We start from the raw sequence: 24,541 nt of genomic DNA, 5'->3' as shown, positions 1-24,541 counted from the left end.
TCCTGCAAAAAAAAAAATTCCCCTTTAAATTGTATTATTGTCCACACATGCAATTGGCTATGTTTCATCTGGCATAACCTTAATGAAGAAAAACAAAAATCTTTTTTGATCAGTGTGTCAGTCCTATTACCTGAGCTCTACTGCAATCATAGCTGGAATAATCTCAAGTGGTGTAGTGCCTTCCTTGTCCAAAACCAGATTGATTATATTGATAACCTCCATGTTGAAAGTGCTACTCAAATTGACCTCCTTGGTTATAGCTCTGTGCTCCACGACCACCCCAACCACCACCCTGTCCTCCTCTTCCACCACGGCTACCGCGCCCCCCTCTGCTACCTGTACGGCCAGCCCCTCGATCATTCTGGTGGCCACCATCTTGCTATCTGTTGTCTTCTTGATAGCCTACACCCTGAAATCCACCTCCAGAGTAGGATGAACCTTGGTAACCACTATATCCTCCTCCTTGGTAACCACCACCTTGGTGTCCACCGCCACATTGATAGCCCCCAGTTTGAATTCCAGAATGTCTATAGCCACTATCTTGATAGTGTCCAGTATTACTGCTGCCACCATCTGTCTAGCCTCCTTGAACTTGGTTTCCTCTACCACCTCTGTTACTACCTTGATCATAGCCTCCACGTCCTCCACCCCTACCACCACTTTCATAGCCTCCTCAGCCACCACCATGTTCATAGCCACCTTGGCCACTGTAAGACTGTTCATAACCACCTCGTCCTCCACCTTCTGGCGGACCATCTTGTCTCTACTGCCAAGGCGGCATCTCTGGGGGAGGAGGCTGGATTTAATTCGGTCGGCCACCTCGATCAGGAACTCTACCCCTTAATATCTTATTAATGGCACAAGACGTTTTTTCCCTGATTGAACCACTGCTAGTTGTCAAGATTTTTGAAAGATCATGCCGAGCTGCCAAAAGGTATATTTATTTATTTTTTTCAATAATAATGGACTTGATAAAAGGAAAAGAGCGATTGTGTTTTATTTTATTACTTGAAACTTTTATTATATGTTTTAAAACTTTTTTTTTTTTTTTTTTTTTTTTTTTAGTCCCACTAGGGGACTTGAAGGTCCAACTTTCTTTTTTATTTTTTCCTAATACATTGCACTATCTATGTAGTGCAATGTATTAGATCTGCCAGTCATTCCTTGACAGCAAGCTGATTAGACTTCGCCTCCCGGCGGTGCCTAATCGGCTTCCGTAATAGCAGAGCAGGAGGAGCATGTTGCCATACCAGCATCGGCAGCCCCGATTGCATGGCAGGGCTGGCTATCTGCTAGCAACCTCTAAGATACAGCGATCGCTTCATATAAGAAGTTAAGGGCAGGGATCGGAGCTAGCTCCGGTTCCTGCCGTTACAGGTGGATGTCAGCTGTAACATACAGCAGACATCCACCGCTGACCACGCCAGCTCAGCTCCTGAGTCGGCATAATCTTGCCTTTGCTACGGAAGCCTTTCAGGCTCCGTCTCCGGGCGGGGCCTGGAAAACTTCCGTGCTAGGTATACCGAGAGGCCAGTGTTAGGCCTCCGGTTGCCATTGCTGGGGTTACGATGAGCTGCAAACAACTTAAATGCAACGATCACGTTTGACCGCTGCATTTAAGGGATCAATAGCGGGGATCGAGGATAATTTCGGTCCCCGCCATTACAGCCGGATGTCAGCTGTAATACACTGCTGACATCCGGCGATGATGGCACCGACTTGGCTTCTGAGCCGGAGCAATGCATTTGTCGTATGTATACGGCAAAATGCGGGAAGCACTAGCTTTTCATGAAGTATCCATACGACAAATGTTGGGAAGGGGTTAATCATTAGATTACAATTGATGCAGTTTAAACAGGGAAAACAACAATTCTTGACTGGTCTGAAATGGGACTGTAAATCCTTCAAGCATTTCTGATTGGCCCTTACTAGCCTGTCTCATAAATATTTGACACATCTATACAAAAGAAGTGGAGGAACCTGAAGTTTCCTCCATTTTTTTCGTATAAACATGTCAAAAGTTTACGAGACACACTAGTCAGGGCCAATAAAAAATGCTTGAGGAAGGGACTCCCGTCTTGGGAAAGCCCTTGACGTCACTATGCTCTGGCTGAGGTTTCCGCTTCTGGAGAAGCCCCTGGTGTCACTATGCATATATGGACGGGGACGTCAGGGGCTACTCCTAGAGCAAAATCCCCGGCAAGACCGTACCCCTTTATGCAACCGCTGTAAGGCCCTGTTCACACAGTTTTTTTTTGCAGGAAGAAAAAAAAATTGCCTCAGAATTCTTTCATGAATTTTGAGGCAGATTTTGACCTGCCTGCACGTTTTTCATCAGCAGCCATGAAGCTAATGCAAGGACCGCGGGCAAAAAACGTTGCGAAAAACGCTCCAAAACTAGCTCCGCGGGTTCTTTCTGCAGCCCATTGATTTAAATGGGAGGTCAGAGGCGGAAACCGCGGCAAGAAAGGACATGCCACCTTTTTTTTTCCCGCGAGCGGCTAAAAGCTGCTCGGGGAAAAAAAAAGCTCCTGCCTCCCATTGAAATCAATGAGGGGAAATTTTGGATGTTTTTTTGGTGCCGAATCCGACACAGTTTCTACATCAAAAGCAGCGCCAAAAAAACTTCAGTGTGAACAGGGCCTAAGGTTAATTAGGCTGAACTTCTCCACATGCTATGGCGCTGTCCAAAACTTATTAGATACTAGAGGTAAGACTTGATCAACAACACTTACCAATTACGCATTCCACCAAGTCCAGTTATTTGTGTGCTGGGGTACTTGGAAGATTTCCCTTTTACAAATAACATAACCATCTAAAAATACGCATGCGGTTTTACCGTGATTTAGTCCATTTTTCAAAGCCATTTTGCGTTTTAAGTCAGTTATAACGATTTCGCCTTCATACAATTGTATGGTTGTCCCAAAAATTATACCAGTTTTTTTTTTTTGTTTTTTTTTTTAGATATTATGGATTCTGTCTAATAAGCTCTAGCTATTTGGATTTGCCGATGCATTACCATATTTTGCTGTATAGGCTATGTTCCCACAGGGTGGATTTGCTGCGTAAAAGCACATAGCTTATCCACCCAGGGCACCGCAGGGAATTCTGGATGAAAAACTGCTCCAAGGTATGGTGCAGTTTTTTGGCAGGAATGTCCGTTGCGGAAAACTGCATGTAAAAAAAAAACAAAAAAACTTTTCGAACTTACGTAGCCATGGGGACAGGTCCCTCCGTCTTCCTGCAGGCCCGGCCTCCTGGGATGACATTTCACATGGGATAAAACGTCATCCCAGGAGGCCGTCCTGGACGAAGAACAGAATTCTGGGTAAGTATAAGATATCCTTTTTTATGGGTTGCGTTTTATTGGGCGAAATCCACTTGTAACATCTGCTATTTGTTGCTGGTCAATTTCTGGGCGGTTTGTCCGCTTATCATTTACGCAGCGTGTGGATGATATTTGTTCAAATCTCATCCACTTTACTGCCACTGTATTATCAAAATATGTTGCGGAAAATCCACAGTATTTACACTACATGTGAACTTACCCCTGGGGGTGGGGGAGCAAGGGAATAGGGTTTATGTTTCTTCTGGTCTTTGTTGTTAAAGAAAACAGTAACATTTTTAAATAAAAATGGTACCAGATTATAATATTACAGGGTATTATTCTGTTGATTGGTGTCCAAAGTGCCTAAATAACGGGGATATATGACATATCTACCTGATGGGACCCCACTGATCCTGTGAATTGGGTGGTTTTAGTTATGTTCTCAATTAGGGTATGTTCACACGATGTGTTTTCAGACGTAACTCGGGCCGTTTACGCCTCGAATTACGCCTGAAAAAACTGCACCATTACGCCTCCAAACATCTGCCCACTGCTTGCAATGGGATTTACGGTGTTCTGTTCCCACGAGGCGTAATTTTACGCGTCGTCAAAATACGGCGTGTAAAAAGAAGTGCAGGTCATTTCTTGGGACGTTTTTCATTGGCTCCATTGAAAAACAGCTCCAATAACGGCCGTAAAATACGCGAGTTGCTACAAAAACTTCTGAAAATCAGAAGCTGTTTTCGCTTGAAAACAGCTCCGTATTTTCAGACGTATTTTGCTAAGCCGTGTGAACATACCCTAAGGGTATGTGCACACGAGAACTGGCTTTTACGTCTGAAAATAGGTCGTGTGAAGCCAGCCTTAGAGAACAAGCCATGCCTGCTCTTCTTTTTCCAATGAAATGAATAGGAGGTATAGAAAATGCTGAATGAAGAAGACAGATTCAGATTTCTGTAGAACGCGGAGCTTCCATCTCCCATAATTTCATGCTGGATCGGGGTCTGTTCAGCACATCCTCTGATTTTGGTAGGTCTAGTCTTTATACTAAAGTAGAGTAATCTGACAAAAAAAAAACAACTCCCATAATGCCATGCTGCATTATGTTATAGGAGTTTAGCGAAGCTGTCAAGGACATGTGTAGTGGGGGGGAGGGGTTTCCCTGTTTTTGGCTTTAATATAGGCTGTGACTGAGGACCAGTGTAAGATAATTAGCCTCACGTATCAGAAGCAGCCAAAGTGAATTTGACTGCGCTATTGATTCAGTCAAAACGATGGAACCCTGTCACAACGCTGACAGACGTAAACCATTAGCTCAATGGTGAGGGAAACGAAAGCTGAGGTTTCCATTTGCCTTTCCGCTGAGGGGTTAACCCGATGGAAACCTCAGACGGAACCCCTCAGCGGAAAAAAATGCGGATGTGAACACACCCTTAGGCCTCATGCACACGACCGTAGCTGTGTACACGGCCGTGATTTTCGGGTCAGCCAGCAGCGGACTGTCAGCCGCAAGTCGCCCGCAAATCGCGGGCAATGCACATGGCCGCGGCCATTATTTTCAATGAGCCCAGACCGCAGAAGACGGCCATAAGGCATGTCCGTTCTTTCTGCGGCGCAGGCTCCCGGGCCATGCATGGACCGTAAAAACTACGGTCGTGTGCATGGCCCCATAGAAATGAATGGGGCCGCAATTCTCCCGTGGATTTTCGGGGGAATTACGGCCGCAAAAGCATGTTCGTGTGCATGGGGCCTTAGTGTCTTTTTAATATTACTATGTTTTTATATGCTCAGTAATCTGTGGTTGTGTGACTTTTTTTTGGTGATTGTTTATATTGATTGCATAAACTTGCAATTGTAACATTTTTATAGTAACACAAAAAAAAAGCTTACTTTGTATACAATTAAAAGCCATGCAGCTTTCCAATATAATGTATTTCAGCTCTCCATCATTTTCAAGATCTCTATAAAACAAGAATGTTTCCATTCACTGGTTGCATTTAGAAGAATCCAATCTAAACAATCCTCTTGCCTGATAACACTTAGGATATGTTCACATCGCGTTTTGGCCCTACAGTTAGCGTGCACGTTGAGAAAGCTCCCAATGTACACGCTAAACGCGTCCATAGGGCTCCATTAGCCCAACTGAGTTCAAAAGAGCGTTCTTTTGGTCTTCATCGGGCTGGAATACCTTTCTTTTTTTAAGGATGGAATAACGTAGTAAACTACGCTTTCCATCCTGATTGATCCCGCAAAATTAAACGTATATCGTGCGGTACACATTTTTTTTTTTACATGGGAGCCTATGTGTGACGAATGCCACTGTATGGCATCCATCACAGGTTCACGTGAAATGTATATCTTGGGGAGCTTTTACTAGGGCTGGAATCCCTGGGAATAGCATCAGGTAGCACTCGGCACAGGGATTCCGGCCCTGGGGAATCCCCTGACGTCACTGTCCATTTATGGACAGTAATGTCAGGGGCTTTTTACTACGGAGTCCGCAGCCAAAGCATTTATAGCCATCTATATATAGACCGTAACATCAGGGTCTTCCCCAGGCTCGGCACTTAAGTACCGCTATGCCCGGGAGTTCGGGCGACGTATCCCACTGTATGCTATACGGTGAGATACGTCAATGCCTTCCGTCAGGGATATACATCGGGATTCCTCCCGACGGCAGTAAAAAACTAGATGTGAACCCAGCCTTACCTACATTGTAGCAAACTATTAGGACTGGAGATAAATTTGTGCAAAAGTGACAACAAGAAGTGCAACCATACGGGTTATCACCTTTGCATTATCTTTTCAGAAACTTATGACCGACTGTCATTTTGTCCAGTGGCATAACTACTGCCATAGCAGTCGGAGCGGGTGTTACAGAGCCCGCGGTCCTATGCCACCCGGCACCACTTTCAATTGTATCTGCATCTTCAAAACGCAGACACTATTGAATGTAATGGTGGAGCAGGGAGCTGTCAATTAAGTACGGACGTCGGCATAGGCTGGTGCAATGCAGTGATGCCATCACACCTGCCTGCACAGGCCGGAAGAGGCATTAAGAGTGAGCTGCTCCACCTCCGTGGTAACGGGGCTAGGTGAGCAATACCTTTATTACTTTAAGGGGCACTATTTCTGTGTGGAAGGCACTAAGGGGGCATCACTACTGTCCGGCACTACTTGGTACCCTGAAAATGAGCTGATCAACGGTTATTGATGGGGAAGCAGTGGGGGAGTCCTCATGTCCCCCGCTGCAATACCACAGTGAAATATAAGCAACCACCCAAGTCATTTGATGGTTAGCCCGATTGCCAGGGTTTGCTACTATTAAGATAATTGGCAGCTGCCAATGTATTTACCTTTCAGAAATAGTATTACATGGAACTCAATGAAGTAATTGGCTGCACAGAGTGCTGCAGTCTGTCTAATATTAGGGGGTTCTGAGCGAGAGGATCCCCTATGATATAAGCATATAGACAGGACAACCCTTTTCATAATAATAATTATGTATATAGCGTTGCCATATTCTGCAGCACTTTACAATTCAGAGGGAACATGTACAGACAATATCAGACATTACATAGTGACAAAACTAATCAGGGAAACGTGAGGACCCTGCTCGCAATAGCTCGCTTTTTATGCATAGCTCACCGCTTTTTGAAGGCAGATAGATTTTGAATTGCCAGACACTTTTTTTTTTTTTTTGCAGCAAAAAAAGCGCCAGGGTTTTTTTTATCTGCCTCCCATTGATTTCAATGGGAGGTCAGAGGCGGAAACCACTGGAAGAATGAACATGCCGCTTTTTTTTCCCCCGAGAGTGGCAATAGCTGCACAGGAAAAAAAATGCCGCCGCCGCCGTTACATTATAGCAAGACAGCGTAGGCTAGCACCCCTCAAGGCGTTACACATCTTATCGAAATCAATTGGGGATATTTGGGCCGTTTTTTTGGAGCTGATTTCAACGCAGTTTCCCGTAAAAATCAGCGCCATAAAACTGTGTGAACTGACCCTTCAACTGTATAATAAAACTAACAAACTGATGCAAAATAAAGTTACATCAGCCTTGCAAAAAAAAAAAAAAAAAAATTATGGCAAAACAGACCTGCCGTTGCAATGCAGTTACTAAATATCATATCATTTATCCCCAGTAACTACAGTATATAGGAGCATGGTTCTCTCTCCTGACTAGCTCGCCCAAGTCTTTGTGACTCCCGCCCCCTGCGCGAGCCACTACACTGTGCTCCCATTGGACGAGCAGTTGTTGTTCTAGAAGGTTGACAATAAACCTGATTTCTGATTGGATATCGCAAACGTCAATTAACGCGTAACCCACCTCGTTCTCCAGCTGTATAGAGCTGACAAAGACACACAAGCCGTTACACAGGACATGAAATGCCTTCTCAGGGCTCTCACGCAATTCCGCCTAATGTCAGATGTATTTGCCTTACGTATGATACCCGGCATAAGGGTCACATCTCATGGGCTGCTGCTGTCACAAACCATGCAGCTGCGGCACAGGAACTACGTTCCCGTAATGAGAGGCCACGCTGGTGGGAGCGACACAATGTGTTATTGCTACAGCCCTATCTTGCAACTTCTAGAAGGGAACGCTGACCAGCAGAGCAGGAATGATAAAACATCCACCACACACAACAGCTGTTACATTATAGCGCCCCTCAAGGCATTCCACATCTTCCATTAAAGAGTTAACTACTTGCGACTAACCTGGCTAGCCGGTGCCATGCCTAGTAGCTTCAAATCGAGCCATCCTTCCTTCCTGCGATGTAAACATTGTCGTGTTGTCAATAAAGCTAGAAAGAAGGAGGGGGCTGTAGTTAATAATGGGGCGGGGTTTACTTGGAACGCTGCGGTTATTGGCTGCTGGAAGAATTCAAATACTGAACAATGTAGGGTGGAACAGACAAGCAATATACATACAGTATATATCACTCGTTCATGGATGGGATAATCTACACATTAAGCTGCTGCAGAACCTCTTTTTAGAAGAGAAAAGAGAGCTTCTTGTCCACTAGCTTATTGATATGGGGTATTAGACATTGGCATGTCATTAATGTTTGATAAATGCCAGCCATGGTAGCCTCACTAATGTGAGAACAGGGCCCAGCTGTTCCTGTAACTCCCATAGAAGTGAATGGGGAGAATCGTGGCCATCTCTCTATTCATTGTCTGCCTAACTTTTTTATTTAGCAAAGCATTATTGCATGTCAGTAATAAACGGACAGGCAATCTATTAGGCATTTAGCTATGACAGGCCTGGGGGCCTTTGTTAGGCCCCCTGCTGCCATGGAAACCCTTCAGCGCCCCACAATCCCGAGGTGGGGCGCCAAGGGGCTGACAAAGGGAGCCCCATCCCTCTGTACAACACCTTAGATGCTGTGGTCGCTTTTACACGGGCTGATGATCAGGTGCACTTTTGAATGCTCATTCGCGATCATCAGCCCGTGTAAACATGCCCAGCGATCACATGATTGTATCTTTTATGCGGTCATAAAAAGCATCTGTTGTCAGCAGCACATCTGCAAACAGGAATGTGCTGCCGACAATAATGAAACGATGTGCCCGTACGATCGCACTAATGATTGTCCGATCACATATGGTACCAATGATTGATCCATGTAAATTAAGCTAAACAAGTGATGATTTTTTTTTTAAAACTCGTTTTATTGAAAGAATTTGCATAATACAAATGTCCGTAGTACAGAACAGCAAAGAAACACATTTAGGTAATCATACATTACATGAACATAGAGGCATAGTAGTGATAGTGGTAATTAACAGGTCATAACACATTAGATCACATATTTAACCTTCAATAAGAACATCCCAGCGGGCATCATACATTTTAAGGCCAATTGTCAAATTATTTCAGACAAAATATAGAAGTCCTGCAAGTAACCAATCGTGTATCATCAGCCCTCCTCAAGGTTGCAGCAACTGGTCCCTCAGATCTGTGAATCTATGCGGAGTGTACAGGGTGCATGATGAGTCACACCAAATCTGCCATATTTTATAAAATGTACTAATACACCCTCTTTTCTTATATAAAACTCGCTCATATGGAATAATGGAATTAATCAGCGATTTCCATTTCGTCACCCTAGGAGGCCTCTGATCCATCCACCGAAGTGCGATGGTTTTCCTTGCCATAAACAATACCTCTTGCAATAGAATACGCATGTGGAATGGCCACTGATCCTCAGGCAGCACCCCAAATAGACAGATCTTGGGTGAGAGGGGAATCGGCTGCTTCACCACTTCCACAACCACTTTCCACACATCCCCCCAAAAGGAGGCCACCATTGGACAATCCCAGATCATATGCCAGAAATCAGATCTGGGAAAACGGCATCTATGGCATTCAGTGCTAGGGTATCTACCCATTCTATGCAGTCTCACCGGCGTGAGATAGCTCTGATGAACTATAGATAGCTGAATAATTTTGTTATTTGACGCCGGTGAGACAGAAATAGGAGATGAAAGTACATCCTCCCATTCCTCCCCCGTCAGATCTGGTATCAAGCCCTCCCATTTATCCTTTACCGGTAACTTGACATTGGCCAGTTTAGCTTGTATAAAAGCAGTGTAGACAGCAGAGATCAACCCCCGGGTGCCCTGTGATCTAAAAACACCAATCAGAGGGAATCGTGAGAATTCGTGATCTGATCTAGGGTATTGACTCGCGAGAGCATGCCGTAGTTGCAGATATCTATAGAAGCCTTCTCTAGGAATTTGGAAGTCCTCTTGCATTTGTGTAAAGGCGTTATCAATATACACATCCCCAATTCTACACACCTCAAAGCTACACCAGAAAGGGGGGGCTTGCCCCTCCATTAGATGAGAAAGAAGGGGATTCTCCCACAGTGGCATATCCACCTGTATATCCGCATATGCATAAATTTGTTTGGCAGCCATCCAGGCCTGCACTGCCACCCTATGGATTGGAAGCATTGCTTTATAGGTTCCCGGGGAACTTTCCAGCACTGGCCAAAGATGTGTAAGATGCAAATATGTAGCGAGGTGCTGTTCCCTCGTTGGTAACGGATCCGACCCTGTCCATAGCTGTAGGTACCTCAGCTGCCCAGCTAGATAATACATGAACAGGTCCGGCAATGCCATCCCTCCCTCATGCTTAGGTCTCTGCAGGGTGGACAAGCTAAGTTTGGATCTGTTGGATCCCCATATAAAGGCTGGGAATAATGCATGGAGGGATTTAAAAAAGGCCTTATATACTGGTATGGCTGCGTGCTCCAGGACATATAGACATTTTGGCAGAATAACCATTTTAATTAAATTTACTCGGCCCGTCACTGCCAATGGAAGGGCCCCCCACACCTTGAATTTGAGCTTGATATAATCCAACAGAGGCAATATATTTGTAATTCGATCCTGCCTATGGTCTCGGTTTATAATAATACCAAGATATTTAAAGGACTTCACCACCTGCAAACCGTGCTCAGCATCCGCCCACCCTACCTCCTTCAAAGGTTAGCCCCAAATTGTCCCTCGGGTATGACATGTACAATATCACATCATCTGCATACAAACTGATCCTCTCCTCTCTTCCCCCCAACACTATTCCGTGATATTCTGGGTGCGTTCTGATACGTATCGCCAAAGGTTCAATAGCTACTGCGAACAATAGCGGGGAGAGAGGGCACCCCTGCCTAGTACCTCTACAGAGTTGAAAATAGGGGGACATTATACCATTGATCAAAATTTGTGCCCTCGGATCCTTATACAGGATTGTTATCCATTTAATGAAAGTCGGGCCAAAACCAAACCTCTGTAACGTTTCAAACAAATATGCCCACTCTACGGAATCAAAGGCCTTGGCCGCATCCAGGGATGCCATTGCCTAGTCCCCCTTCAGTGCCTCACCTATTTGAGCCAAAATTTGAACCTTGCGTATATTGTCAGAAGTGGACCTCCCAGGCATGAAGCCCGCCTGGTCCGGGTGGATGATTTGTAATATCACCTTATTCAATCTATTTGCTAGTACCTTTGCAAGTAGCTTGTAATCTAGATTCAATAATGAAATAGGGCGGTAGGAACTACATTCACTAGGGTCTTTGTCAGGTTTTAGTAACACTACAATCGTGGCATCATAGAAACTATCCGGGAGCTTGCCCTCCCTCAGAGCGTGAGAATACATAGAGCATAGTGGGGGAATGAGCTGGTCAGAATAACGAAGGTATACCTCCAGTGGAACCCCGTCCGGGCCCGATGCTTTACCCTTCGACATATCCCTCAATGCCTGTATAACCTCATCTTCCGTAATGTCAAGTTCTAGCATGTCCCTGCCTGCCGCATCTAACTGTGGAAAGTTCAAATCATCCAAATATGATATACACTCGGACCAATCATACGTAGACTGGGAGGAGTATAAGTCCCTATAGAATTGGGTGAAGCGGGCAGCTATGCTGGGAGTATCAGTCAAATCACGTCCCTGACCGTCCTTAATCTTTAGTATTGCTGAGCTCTGAGAGCTGTGATGAATTAAATGAGCCAACAATTTGCTAGATTGGTTTCCCAATTCAAAATAGGTTTGCCGAGCAAAAAATAGTTTCCTATCAGCTTTTTCTTGTAGCAATAATAAGTATCTACGGCCCACCGTCAGCCATGCATGTTTATTAGCCTCCGAGGGGTTCTCTATGTATTCGCCCTCCAATGTTTTACATTGATGCGCCAACTGACCCTCTTCCTTTGCCGCCTCACGTTTTATGTAAGATATTGTAGATCGCAAGCAACCTCTCAGATAGGCCTTCAGGGTATCCCATAAAATATTTAAATTATCACACGAGCTATTGGTATCCTGGAAAACCTCCAATTGATCCGGTATGCGATCTTGCGGCCCTATCAGGGTGAGCCAGAATGGGTGAATTTTCCAGTTACCAGTTCTCACAGGCCCTGGGTGATTGAATCGCGCTACTATCGGAGAGTGGTCTGACACTCCCCTCGCTTCATAAGAAATATCCGTTACCATAGGGCCCATTAGGGCGTTCCCAAAGATGTAATCTATACGGGAACAGAGAAGCAAAAGGCACGGCGCCACATGGTGCAGGTCAATGGGATAGCGGGAGAGTCATAAACATGGTCAGTTATGCTCACCTCGTTAGTGTGTAGTAAAAACAGTGAATAATCGGTCCACTTCGTGCTGCTGCCAGGATCCAAAACCGGTAAACCGGAACGGTTACCGCTAGTCAAAACATATGGACAGGAGGGAGCAAAGGAAGGAACCTATAAGGCGCTGCTGCGTGGTTGTTAGGGATGGTCAATGATGATAGGTACGAAGATATATAAATGAATATTTATTCAGGCTACGCGTTTCGACACTGTACCAGCGTCTTCCTCAGGCCTGAGGAAGTGTCGAAACGCATAGCCTGAATAAATATTCATTTATATATCTTCGTACCTATCATCATTGACCATCCCTAACAACCACGCAGCAGCGCCTTATAGGATCCTCCCTTTGCTCCCTCCTGTCCATATGTAATCTATACGGGACAGGGAGTTTTTGCCGATAGAATGACATGAGTATACCTTTACATTCGGATGTCTGCACCTGAATATATCTATCCAACCCATTTCTTGAAACAGCAAGTTCAACGATGTCGGAACCACCGGTACAGCACCAGAGTCCACTTCCCCCCTGAATCTATCACATCTGGGATCCAAGACCATGTTAAGGTCCCCCATACCCAATACCGTAGCCTGTGGATATGCGGCAGCAAATGCGGCGGCCTCATGTAAAATCTGTACATTCGCCGGAGGAGGAACATACAGGCCCAGTAATACAAATGGTATAGTGTCGATGTAAGCATGTATAAACACATATCTACCTTCCTTATCCACTTTAAGTTTGACCACTTCCCACCTCAGAGATTTGTGGATTAATACAGATACCCCCCGGGAATAGGACGTATGAAAGGAGTGCGAAGACCATTGGATCCAAGGTCTACGCAATAATCTCATTTTATCTGGGACTAAATGCGTCTCTTGCAGACATATTATAGAGGCATTGAATTTACGGATACATGCAAAAATGGCCGCCCTCTTCCGCGGGGTACCCAACCCCCGTACGTTCCAAGACATGATCGGTATGGACGCCATTAGTGGACCTGGAAACTAAGTCTACCTCGGAGGGAAGTTGGCTCCCGGCTCCTGCATAATACCAATATACATTCTCTAGTGACATTTTCCACACCTCTTTGCACTGTATGATCTCTTAGACATTTGCATTCATAAATAAGTATAATTTCGCCTACATTCCGCATTGAAAACATGAACGACAGAACTAACATATAAACAGTGAACTGCATCGGCAATGCGAGATGACACATAGGCCATTGCCGAAACATGCCCTCCTCGTGGCACTAAAGAGTAGCGGGGAAGGCCCCATGCTATTAGGCAGTGTTAAAGTATCCCTCCCTACCTACAGCCCCACACACCACATTGCATCATAAGCCCTTTCCAGAGATTCGCACAGGAGAACTATAAATCAATCATCAGTTTAAGCTATACATCTGTAATATTCGACCACCAAATGCTTTCTGGGCAGATACCAGGAACACTCCTGCGTTCTCTCAACTGAGGCCCCTTCTTCACTTCGGCCGGATCACTCCTTCCCAGTACAGGCTAAGTACCTTAAGCAGAATGGAAACGGATTGGCAGTCCCGGCAGTCCATCCAAATTAAGCGGGGAGGATGAGAATGACCCTTTTCAAGGCCTCCAAAACTATCAATCCACCGGATAAATCTTCCAAACTGGGTTTACCGTAACATTGGCATCCATCCTTAAACACAGGAGACCAGCCGGAAACTTTAGCCTGCATCAGGCGCATGAGGAACTCCAACGACAACTTTAAATTCCAGCACTTTCCATCCTCACCATCCAAAGGATTCACACGCGGCGGGGCGATCTCTTTCCTCTCACCCAATCAGTAAATAAAGAAGCAAAAGGCACGGCGCCACATAGTGCAGGTCAATCAGACTAAAAATAAATGTAAAACGTAGTTAATGTGCTCACCACGTAGTAGTAGGTAAAGGCAATAAATAACTCCACTCTGCTGCTGCCAGGATCCAAAACCGGTGAAAACGAATGGTCACCGCTAATTGAAGCATATGAAGGAAGAAAAGAAGAAAGTATAGGATCCTCCTTTTTTCTTCCTTCATATGCTCTCACCCAATCGTCGGCCTCCACCGGAGAGTTAAAAAAGATAGAACGGTCGTTATCCACTACCCGCAGCCTTGCAGGATACGCCATGGAATATGGGATATTGAGATCCCTCAGCCGCCTTTTCACCGCCATGAACGTAGCTCTACGCTTCTGTAGATCAGCCGAGAAATCCGGGAATATGGAGATGGCGACGCCATTATACGTAATTCCTTGCAGTCGACGGGCTTGACGTAGGATCATGTCCCTGTCGTTACAATTAAGCAAACGGGCCAGCATCGGCCTCGGAGGGGCCCCAGGCGGAGGTGGTCTTGCCTGTACCCTGTGCGCCCGTTCCACTGCAAAGGCCTGCGAATAAGGTGCATCTGGCAGTATCTCTTTCAGCCACTTAGATATAAATTCGCCCGGATCTTGGCCCTCCGACTTCTCAGGCATTCCTATTATCCGAATATTATTTAGGCGCAGCCTATTTTCCAGATCGTCATTTTTCTGTTTTAATAGCTCAGTCATGGATTCCAGATCAGTAATAGCACGTGGCATGGCTGCCGTCCTGTCTTCCACCCCCGACACTCTATCTTCCACATGTGTCACTCGTTCTCTCAAGGCCTGCATATCTTGCCTGATAAGGCCTATATCAATTTTCACCTCCTCCATCTTACCGGTCAGCGAGGTCTTGCATGCTGATATGGCTGCCAGGAGTTTATTCATCACCTCCGACGGGGTAGGTTCCGGCTCCGACTCCTCCACCACCGCTGAAGAAGAGGCCGACCCTCCAGGCGTCTCACTGCCTTTTGAACGCTGCTGCAGAGAAGCATGGCCGCCATCTTGGGTTTCTCCCCGGGCATAGCTCTGCAACTTTTCCGTGGCCGTTTGGCCTCTCGTGGGGCCCATAACTCCGCTCTTACCACCCGACTGCTGCCTGGATCTCCGGGACGTAATGGTGAAGGTATGGAACGATCAGGATAGTAACAGGATCAGTATAGCACGGGACCACAGCGGAGCTCTCAAGTCATGCGACTGCTCCCGTTGCGCGCCAAGCCACGCCCCCCCCACTAAACAAGTGATGATTGACTAGCTATATCTTCCATCTTTAACGGCATAAAATCTGCCTGGATACAGAGCATCTGTATCTAGCGCTGAAACCTGTATCAGTCAGGTCAGCGGCACTGACGGTTTCAGTATCAGCGGGTCCTGTGTGTCTCTGACATGCAGGATCGAGCTGTTATCGATCACATCTAAGTTCATAACTTAGATGTGATCGATAACAGGTGGATCCTGTGTGTCAGAGACACGCAGGACCCGCTCTCACTGAAACCGTCAGTGCCGCTGACCTGATGTATTCAGGTTTTAGTCAATATACAGCTACTTGTATACAGTATACAAAGCAGCTGTATCTCATAAAATAAAAATAATTTTTAATAATAAGTAATTAGAAAGTTGCACCAAACACACTGATACACATTTTTATTTAAAAAAAAAAACACCTTTTCAAAGGTGTACATAGGCATTAAAGGGGTATTCCCAATTTAGACATTTGTGGCATATCCACAGGATATTAGTAAACCTACAAAAACCTCAAAACAAATTAAGGCAAGACAAGGGGAGAACCCCGAGCAAACTGAGAAGCAACCTATGAGCGCACAGGCGCAAGGGACATAATGTCCTAAAATAGTATAAGAGTAAATACCATGGATAGTAAAAAAAATATAACTTTATTAATGTATAACAGTACATGGTATAACAATATCAGATATAATGAAATATATGACAGATCATCTATCAAAAAGAGCGGAGATATGGTAAAGATGACAACATACCATAGGGAACATGGGAAACAACCAAACTCAAACAGAGTCCCAAAACAAACATGTCACGAATATAGGTATAGAAAAAAGAGATATAAATGGCTGTATACATATGTAGGGAGAGTAAATACCCATCCAAGAAAGCATAACATAAATCAGCTCTAAATAAATAGCGTGTATGCAAGCCTACATATACCAATACATGCCAGATAAAGAGAGTATAGACATAAAAATTTTGTATAGTCGCATTCAGAGAGCTATAACTTTTTTATTTTTTCGTCTATATAACTGTATGAGGACTTGTTTTTTGCGGGATTAGTTGTACTTTTTAATAGCACCATTTTTAGGTACATATAATTTTTTTATTAACTTTTTTTGGGGGGATTATAAAAAAAAACCTGAAATTCAACCATTGTTCTATGCGTTTTTAAATTGACACTGTGCGGCGTAAATAACATGTTACCTTTATTCTATGGGTCGGTACGATTACGGCGATACCACATATGTAGAGGTTTTTTTATGTTTTACGACTTTTGCACAATAAAAACACTTTTGAACTAAAATTATTTGTTTTTGCATCGTTGCTTTCCAAGAGCCGTAACTTTTTTATTTTTCCATCAATGTAGTGATTATTTGGCCTTGTTTTTTGCGGAACGAGACGTAGTTTTGATTGGTCCTGTTTTGGGGTGCATGGGACTTATTTTTATTCATTTTTATTATGACTTTTTTGGGGTGCGATGGAAAAGAATTGCAATTTCGCCATTGTTTTTTGCGTTTTTTTTTTACGGTGTTCACCTTGCGGTTTAAATGACATATAAACTTTATTAATGGAGTCATTACGGTCGCGGCGATACCATATATGTGTACTTTTATTTATTTTTTACACTTTTACTAAATAAAACCACTTTTTATGGAAAAAAAAAGTTTTTTTACTGTCATTTTTATTATTCATCTTTATTTCACATTTATTACTTATTTTATTAGACCCACTAGGGGACTTTACTGTGCAATCTTCAGATCGCTGCTATAATGCTCTGGTATATTTCGTATACCAGGGCATTATTGCCTGTCAGTGTAAATCTGACAGGCAATCTGTTAGGACGTGCCTCCGGCGCGTCCTAACAGGCATATGTCCAGGGCAGACCTGGGGGCTTTTATCAAGCCCCCGGCTGCCATGACACCCCATCGGAGACTTGCGATTGCATTTGCGGGCCGCCGATGGGTGACAGAGGGAGCTCACTCCCTCTGTAAACAATTTAAATGCTGCGGTCGCTTTTGACGGCGGCATTTAACAGGTTAAACGGCCGCGATCGAAGTAAACTTCGATCGCGGGTGTTGGAGCAGGAGCCCAGCAGTCATCAGACAACAGAGCCCCGGCTCCAGCCTGCACGGGAGACCAGTGCAGGACTTAGACTGGGCCGCTGTGAAAAGGCGTCGGCCTAGCCTAAGGGCCCTAAGTGACCAACGTGAAAAGGTGTACTAGTGGTCAGTAAGGGGTTAAACGCATTAAGCTCCAAAATACACAGCGAAAATGCCTGCAAACAGCTTCCCATTAATTTCAATGGTAAAAAGCTGTGTAGTTCATAAGATTCCTTGTAAAAAAGAAGTGACATGTCACTTCGAGAGGCATTTTTTAAGCAGATTTTTAACATTTCCAATGGACAATGCCAAAAATGCTTTGGAAAAACAGTGCTTAAAAACACCTGGTTTTCAGAGGCTGATTTCTCTTGAAATCAGACTCGTATTTTTCTACTTGACACATAAGCCATGTAACCATGGCCTGATGGTGAAGATAAGCACTTACGCACAAGATCCATGAAGCATAGTAACAATTAACAACCCTATTGACAAAATGACGAACAACTCAGCCAGTGGTGTAACTACCGCTGTAGCAGCCGTAGCGGCTGCAACGGGGCCTGCGGCATGAGGGGGCCCGTGCCGCCGCCGACACGCCTCCCCATATGCCCGGTGGCGCCGCTAGCAGACATTATAGCTGCTTCAGCGGTAGCGACGCTACTGTGGGGCCCGCGCCGCCTAGCCTGTAACATTTATGGGCCGGGCGGCATGGGCCCTCATGCCGGTGGCGTCGCTAGCACCAGAAGGGGGCCTCGGTGCTAGCAACAGCCACCCTCTCTTGCAGTAATTGTACCTGCGTCTATAGCACGCAGGTACAAATACATGCATTAGCGCTGAATGGCCGGGCAAGTTCCGTCTCGCATGGCACCGCTTCCGTGCTTGAAAGGCGCTGATTGACGGACAAGTCATTCTGCCCTGCCAATCAGCGCCTTTGAACAACGCGCCGCTTGCGTCACTCAGCTTCAGCAGACCTGCTCAGAAGAGAGCAGATCTGCGTTGCCACCGGACCGGACGGCACGGGAACGGGATCAGGGTGAATATGTAATTTATTTATTTTTTCCTGCTAAAACTGTGAGTGGCATTATTTACAGTGGGGGCTCTATCTACAGGGGGTCTATATGTGGGGATGTGGGGCACTATATTAAGGGGGAACTATATGTAGGGCACTATCTACAGGGGTGGGCTATATGTGGGACACTATATACAGGGGTGGGTTACCTGTAGGGCACTATCTACAGGGGGGCTATATGTAGGGCACTGTCTACAGCGGTGCGCCATATGTGGGACACTGTATACAAGGGGAGCAATATGTGAGGTACTATCTACAGAGGTGGGCTATATGTGGAGCACTATCTATAGGGGGAGCTATTTGTAGGGCACTATCTACAGGGGTGGGCTATATGTGGGACACTATATACAGGGGTGGGTTACCTGTGGGGCACTATTTACAGGGGGCTATATGTAGGGCACTGCCTACCGGGGTGGGCTATATGTGAGACACTATCTACAGAGCTGGGCTATATGTGGAGCACTATCTATAGAGGAATTTATATGAAGGGCAGCACGGTGGGTCAGTGGTTACCACTATTGCCTTGCAACTCTGGAGTCCATATGTGGGCACTATCTACAGAGGGCTGTATGTGGGGTACGATCTACAGTGGCTTCTACGGAGGGCACTATCTACAGGGGGCTATGGGGGAACTATCTACAGGGGGGCACGGTGTGTGTGACACAGTGTATGGTACTATTATAATCAGGTACACAGTGTATGCCACTATTATAATTAGTGGTGCCGTGTGTGGCGCTTTATTATATTTAGAGGTGTTGAGAATTTTACTTTCGTTTATAGGTGCAGAAATGTTTTAAAAGTGAGAAGCTGAAGACATCTGAGCGGCAAACTGCAGAAATGGGTCGTGGCCTGGAGAAATCAATCATAGAGGTCTGGACCGGAGGAAGAAGAAAAGAACTAGGAGGATTAGATACAGTGGTAATCACACAGTATAACACGAACATACACACACATCACATACACAAACATAACTTACTTGCTCCTGCTGCCGCCGTCGCTGTCGCCGCTGCCTCCGCTCCTAGCCCTTGCTTCTGAACATATGGACGGAAGCCGCAGCCGGAAGTAGTCGTCTTACTGTCCGGCCGCGCCTTCCGGTCCACACGAAAATGGCGCCGGATGTCGCTCTGCCGAAGACCTTCCTTTTGGTCTGTGTGGGATTGGCGCATGTGCCGTTCCCACACAGACGGCGTACGCTATAGTGAATGGAACGGCTCCCGTTCGCATTCTCTATGGGGATGTATGTGCCGTATTCCATCTCTGTATGTGTCGTTAATCGACACATACAGAGATGAAAAAAAAATGGCAGCCCCCATAGAGAAGTAAAAGAAAGGAAAAAGAAAAAAGTACAACACAAAAACTTTTATTATAAATTTATTTCAATGACATACTAAAAGCAATAACCTATAAAAAACAAATTTTTTCGTGACACCTTCCCTTTAACCCTTTAGGCATTTCACAGGAATTAAACCAAAGTAGAGGTGAAATGGAATTATTTTATTTCTTTAACACAAAGTTTTATCAGAGAAACGCAACTTAATATTTATTGCGCAGTCTCTGCAGTTTTAGGAAATATCCCACATGTGGCCCTAGTGTGCTACTGGACTGAAGCACCGGCCTCAGACGCAAAGGAGCACCTAGTGGATTTTGGGGCCTTCTTTTCATTAGAATATATTTTAGGCACCATTTCAGATTTGAAGAGCTCTTGCGGTGCCAAAACAGTGGAAATCCCCCAAAAGTGACGCCATTTGGGAAACTACACACATCAAGGAAATTATCTTTTGGTATAGTGAGCATTTTGACCCCACAGGTTTATTGCAGAAATTATTGGAAGTAGGCTGTAAAAATTAAAATCTACATTTTTTTTTTCAAAGAAAATGTAGGTTTAGCTATTTTTTTTCTCTGTTGCACAAGGACTAAAGGAGAATAATCACATTTGTAAAGCAATTTCTCCCAAGTAAAACAATACCCCACATGTGGTCATAAACGGCTGTTTGGACACACAGCAGGGCTCAGAAGGGAAAGAGCACCATTTAGCTTTTGGATCTCAAATTTCGCAGGAATGGTTTGCGGAGGCCATGTCACATTTGCAAAGCCCCTGAGGGACCAAAACAGTGAAAACGCCCAAAAAGTGACTCCATTTAGGAAACTACATCCCTTGAGAAATTCATTTACGTGTGTAGTGAGCATTTTGACCCCACAGGTGTTTCATAGAATTTATTAGAATTGGGCAGTAAAATAAAAACAATCCTTTTTCTTCAATAAGATGTAGCTTTAGGGGCGTGGCCAGGCACTGATGTGAGCGGTCGCACGGAACTTCGGCTCTGACCAGAGACCCCTATTATTTATCCTGCGGAGGAATTACTGTTGCCACAATTTCTTATAACTTGCGGAGAAAGGGTAAGAGACCCCTGAGGAGCAAAATGGGACCGTCAAAAGCGGCAGGAGCCGCGGAGAAGTTGAAAGAGTTTGCCCGAGGTGCGGTCCAAGATGGCGCCCGCGACGAGGCCTCACAGCATGGAGCAGAGGGGCCGGCAAAAGTTCCTGGAGGGCAGTCGGAGTTACGCCCTGCGGCTGAGGTAACAGCACAGCCTGGCCTGACATTGCAACAAGTATCGGAGACGCTGCTGGCGGCGATATTAGAGACCAAGACCTCGGTCACGACAAAAATAGAGGAGGTTAAGGTGGATGTGGGTCTCCTGAGGCAGGATCTGCACAACTTGAGGGACCGAGTCGAGCATGCTGAAACCAGGTTGTCTGACCTGGAGGACCGTACAGCTAATATACCCCGCACTCTTCGAGACCTCTCGGGAAAGGTGGATTTATGGCGCCAGAAAGCGGATGATTTGGAGAACAGGCTGAGGAGGAACAACCTTCGCATTATAGGCCTACCAGAACGAGCAGAAGGATCCCGTCCGGACGAGTTTACAGAGAAATGGCTGAAAGATATGTTTCCAGATACCGTGTTTTCACAGGCTTTTGCAGTGGAAAGAGCGCACAGGGTGCCGGCGAGGCCGCCACCCCCTGGAGCGAACCCTCGACCATTCCTGGCGAGATTGTTAAATTGTAAGGATCGGGATCTGGTCCTGCAGGCAGCCAGACGCAAGGGGGCCATTAAAGTGGACAACGTCACGGTGTCGATTTTCCCCGATTTCTCTCCGGAATTACAGCGGCAACGTGCATCGTTTGTGATGATTAAACGAAAGCTGCGAGACCGACAAATTCCATATTCTATGGCTTATCCGGCCCGCTTGAGAGTTGTCGATGGAGATCGAGCAGTATTTTTTGCCAACCCGGAGGAGGCGGATGAATGGTTGCTGAGGAATATGAGGTCGCCTAGAAGATGAAGGTTTTCTTGGGGACTGGCATGGTGAATATGTATCCTGAACGGACTTTTGTTGTCCTGCATGTGGGGATAGGTTATACTTGGGAGAGATATTGTTTAAAGTTTCCTATCATAATGCTTTTTCTTCCTGTATTATGCCTAGTAGGGGGATCGGAGTTCAGAATGGTTCCTGATCATATATTATTCCTGTTAAGATACGTGATTGTAGTAGGTTACCGAAGTGTTAATAGGGGATTCTGACTAACGGGCGGTTGTTCCTCTTATTCTGTGGCACAGTAAAGCACATTACAGGGGGGATCTTGTTGGAGTTCGCAGCCTGATTTGTGATTCCACTGTGTATATTCCTTATCGGTGGAAGCTACCCCCTGCATACATAGTATATAGCTATTGAGCTCCTGTTGAGCTTCTGATGGCTAACTGGGTTTTTATGTGGTTCATGTTTTTGATCTCTGTTTTACACTATGTCAGAAAACGAGTACCTTACATTTTGAGAGCGTATCAGGGAATGGCACTACCTAGGGGGAGGGGGGAGAGGGAAGGGCTGTTATCAGTACATAGAGAGTGTTCTAAGTATGGCGTCACTTAAGTTCTTGTCCTGGAATGTGAGGGGCATGGGGACTCCAAGGAAGCGGAATATGATTTTTTTCTGTGCTTAAAAATGTGAATCCACATATAATCTGTCTTCAGGAGACGCATCTGACAGCAGACACAGTACAGCTTTTATGTAAGCCCTGGATTCAGTGGAGTAGACACTCTGTCAGAACTTCTGCCTCTAGAGGGGTATCTCTATTAATTCATAGAACTCTTAGGTGGGAAGTGATGCATACCAGAATTGATCCTGAGGGGAGATACGTATTTGTGCACGCCAACATTAACTCCACATCTTATGTCATAATGGGGATATATAACCCACCGCCAGGGTCTCTGGCACTACTTAGGGAGGCGGTTTCTTTTGCTTCCGCATATCAAGAAGCCAGAGTGATCCTCCTAGGAGACCTGAACCTTATAATGGATCAGGCTATTGATCGGTTCCTGTGTAGTGGAGAGGGGGACGTACGACAAGGGGTCTCCCCATTAGCCTCATTAATGGAGGAGATAGGCTGGGTAGATCTGTGGAGAGTTAGTCATATGGGACTTCGCGAATTCACTTGTCACACACCACAATTTGATGCATTGTCTCGTATAGATTATATTTTTGGCACGCCCTCTGTATATAACTCTATGGAGAGCATTGAACATCTTCCCAGAGCAATTTCTGATCACAGTCCGATTCTTCTGCAAATGTCATTACCGGAGGTTGGTAGGAGGGGGGCCCTTAAAATTCATCCGTTTTGGCTCCAATTAATCAAATCGAACGATAGAATCCCAGATCAGTTAGATGTCTTTCTCGAAGCTCATAGGCAGGAGCAGAATGGGTTATTACGATGGGATACGCTGAAAGCGTATTTGAGAGGCTGCCTGAAATCATCAATATCATTTGTTAAGCGCTCCTCGGCCCAAAGGGAAAGGGATTTGGCGGGAAAATGTGGAGAATTGGAGGCCGCGTTTGTGGGTGATCCCTCCCCACAAAACAGGGAGGCTTGGCTCTCGGTGGGGAGGGATTATCTTCTAGTACTACAGGAGAAGGCGGAACGTAGAATCTTCTTCACTGGCCAATCCTTTTTTGAATTGGGTAACCAATCCGGCAAACTCTTGGCTCATGTGGTGAGACAGAATACCTTGTCTCCTCCAGTGTTGAACATTCGAAACGCTCAGAATGTTTTGGTTCATACCTCCCAGGAGATAGTGGCTCAATTTGCAGACTTCTATAGGGACTTATATACGTCTAGGGCTGGGCACTCAATGGAAGACTTGGAGAAATATTTGGATGACATGCAGTTTCCACAGTTGTCAGAGGAGGGTTGTGAGTTGCTAGAGTCCCCCTTCACAGTAGAGGAGATTTCTGAGTGTATATTGGATATGACTAAAGGTAAGGCCTCGGGCCCGGATGGGATTCCTCTGGAAGTATATGTACAATATATTGAGGTTATGTCAGCCCAACTTCTTTCTCTATTTGAGGCGTGCTTATTGGCACGGGACCTGGCGGATTCTATGAAAGAAGCTACCATAGTAGTTATTCTGAAACCAGGCAAGAACCCAGAGGATTGTGGTTCTTACCGTCCCATATCACTGCTTAACATAGACTATAAGATACTGACTAAATTATTGGCCAATAGACTAGCGCGGGTCATCAATGATGTCATACACTCTGATCAGACCGGTTTTATACCAGGGAAATCCACTTCGGATAGTATTCGTAGAGCTCAGGTGGTTACTCAGATGGGGTGGTGGGAGCAGCAGGATTGGGCGCTGGCATCCTTGGATGCTGCCAAGGCATTTGACTCTGTAGAGTGGACATACCTCTGTGAGGTCCTCAGGAAATTTGGGTTTGGAACCAACTTTATCAAATG

The 24,541-nt window shown here is 45.4% G+C and overlaps 1 protein-coding gene and 1 pseudogene across 5 annotated transcripts in view; both read right to left on the bottom strand.

The window, feature by feature from the left end:
- The window catches only part of MPHOSPH9 (M-phase phosphoprotein 9), a 167,098-nt gene that overhangs the window by 120,484 nt on the left and 22,073 nt on the right, over nt 1-24,541 (bottom strand). For 4 of the 5 annotated variants that reach the window (XM_075833976.1, XM_075833986.1, XM_075833995.1 and 1 more), the window contains exon 2: nt 8,051-8,136. In XM_075833976.1, the coding sequence (XP_075690091.1) occupies nt 8,051-8,068 (18 nt within the window). In that variant the 5' untranslated portion in view covers nt 8,069-8,136. Of the gene's footprint in view, nt 1-5,218; nt 5,283-8,050; nt 8,137-24,541 lie in introns of those variants that run through there. The other variant, XM_075834012.1, reaches the window with a different exon arrangement.
- On the bottom strand, nt 164-931 carry LOC142743632 (protein FAM98A pseudogene; annotated as a pseudogene).

The sequence above is a fragment of the Rhinoderma darwinii genome, chromosome 1, assembly GCF_050947455.1.
Source record: "Rhinoderma darwinii isolate aRhiDar2 chromosome 1, aRhiDar2.hap1, whole genome shotgun sequence".
Classification (NCBI taxonomy): domain Eukaryota; kingdom Metazoa; phylum Chordata; class Amphibia; order Anura; family Rhinodermatidae; genus Rhinoderma; species Rhinoderma darwinii.
The sequence above is the reverse complement of the archived record's forward strand: the minus strand, read 5'-3'. Positions and strand labels throughout refer to the sequence as shown.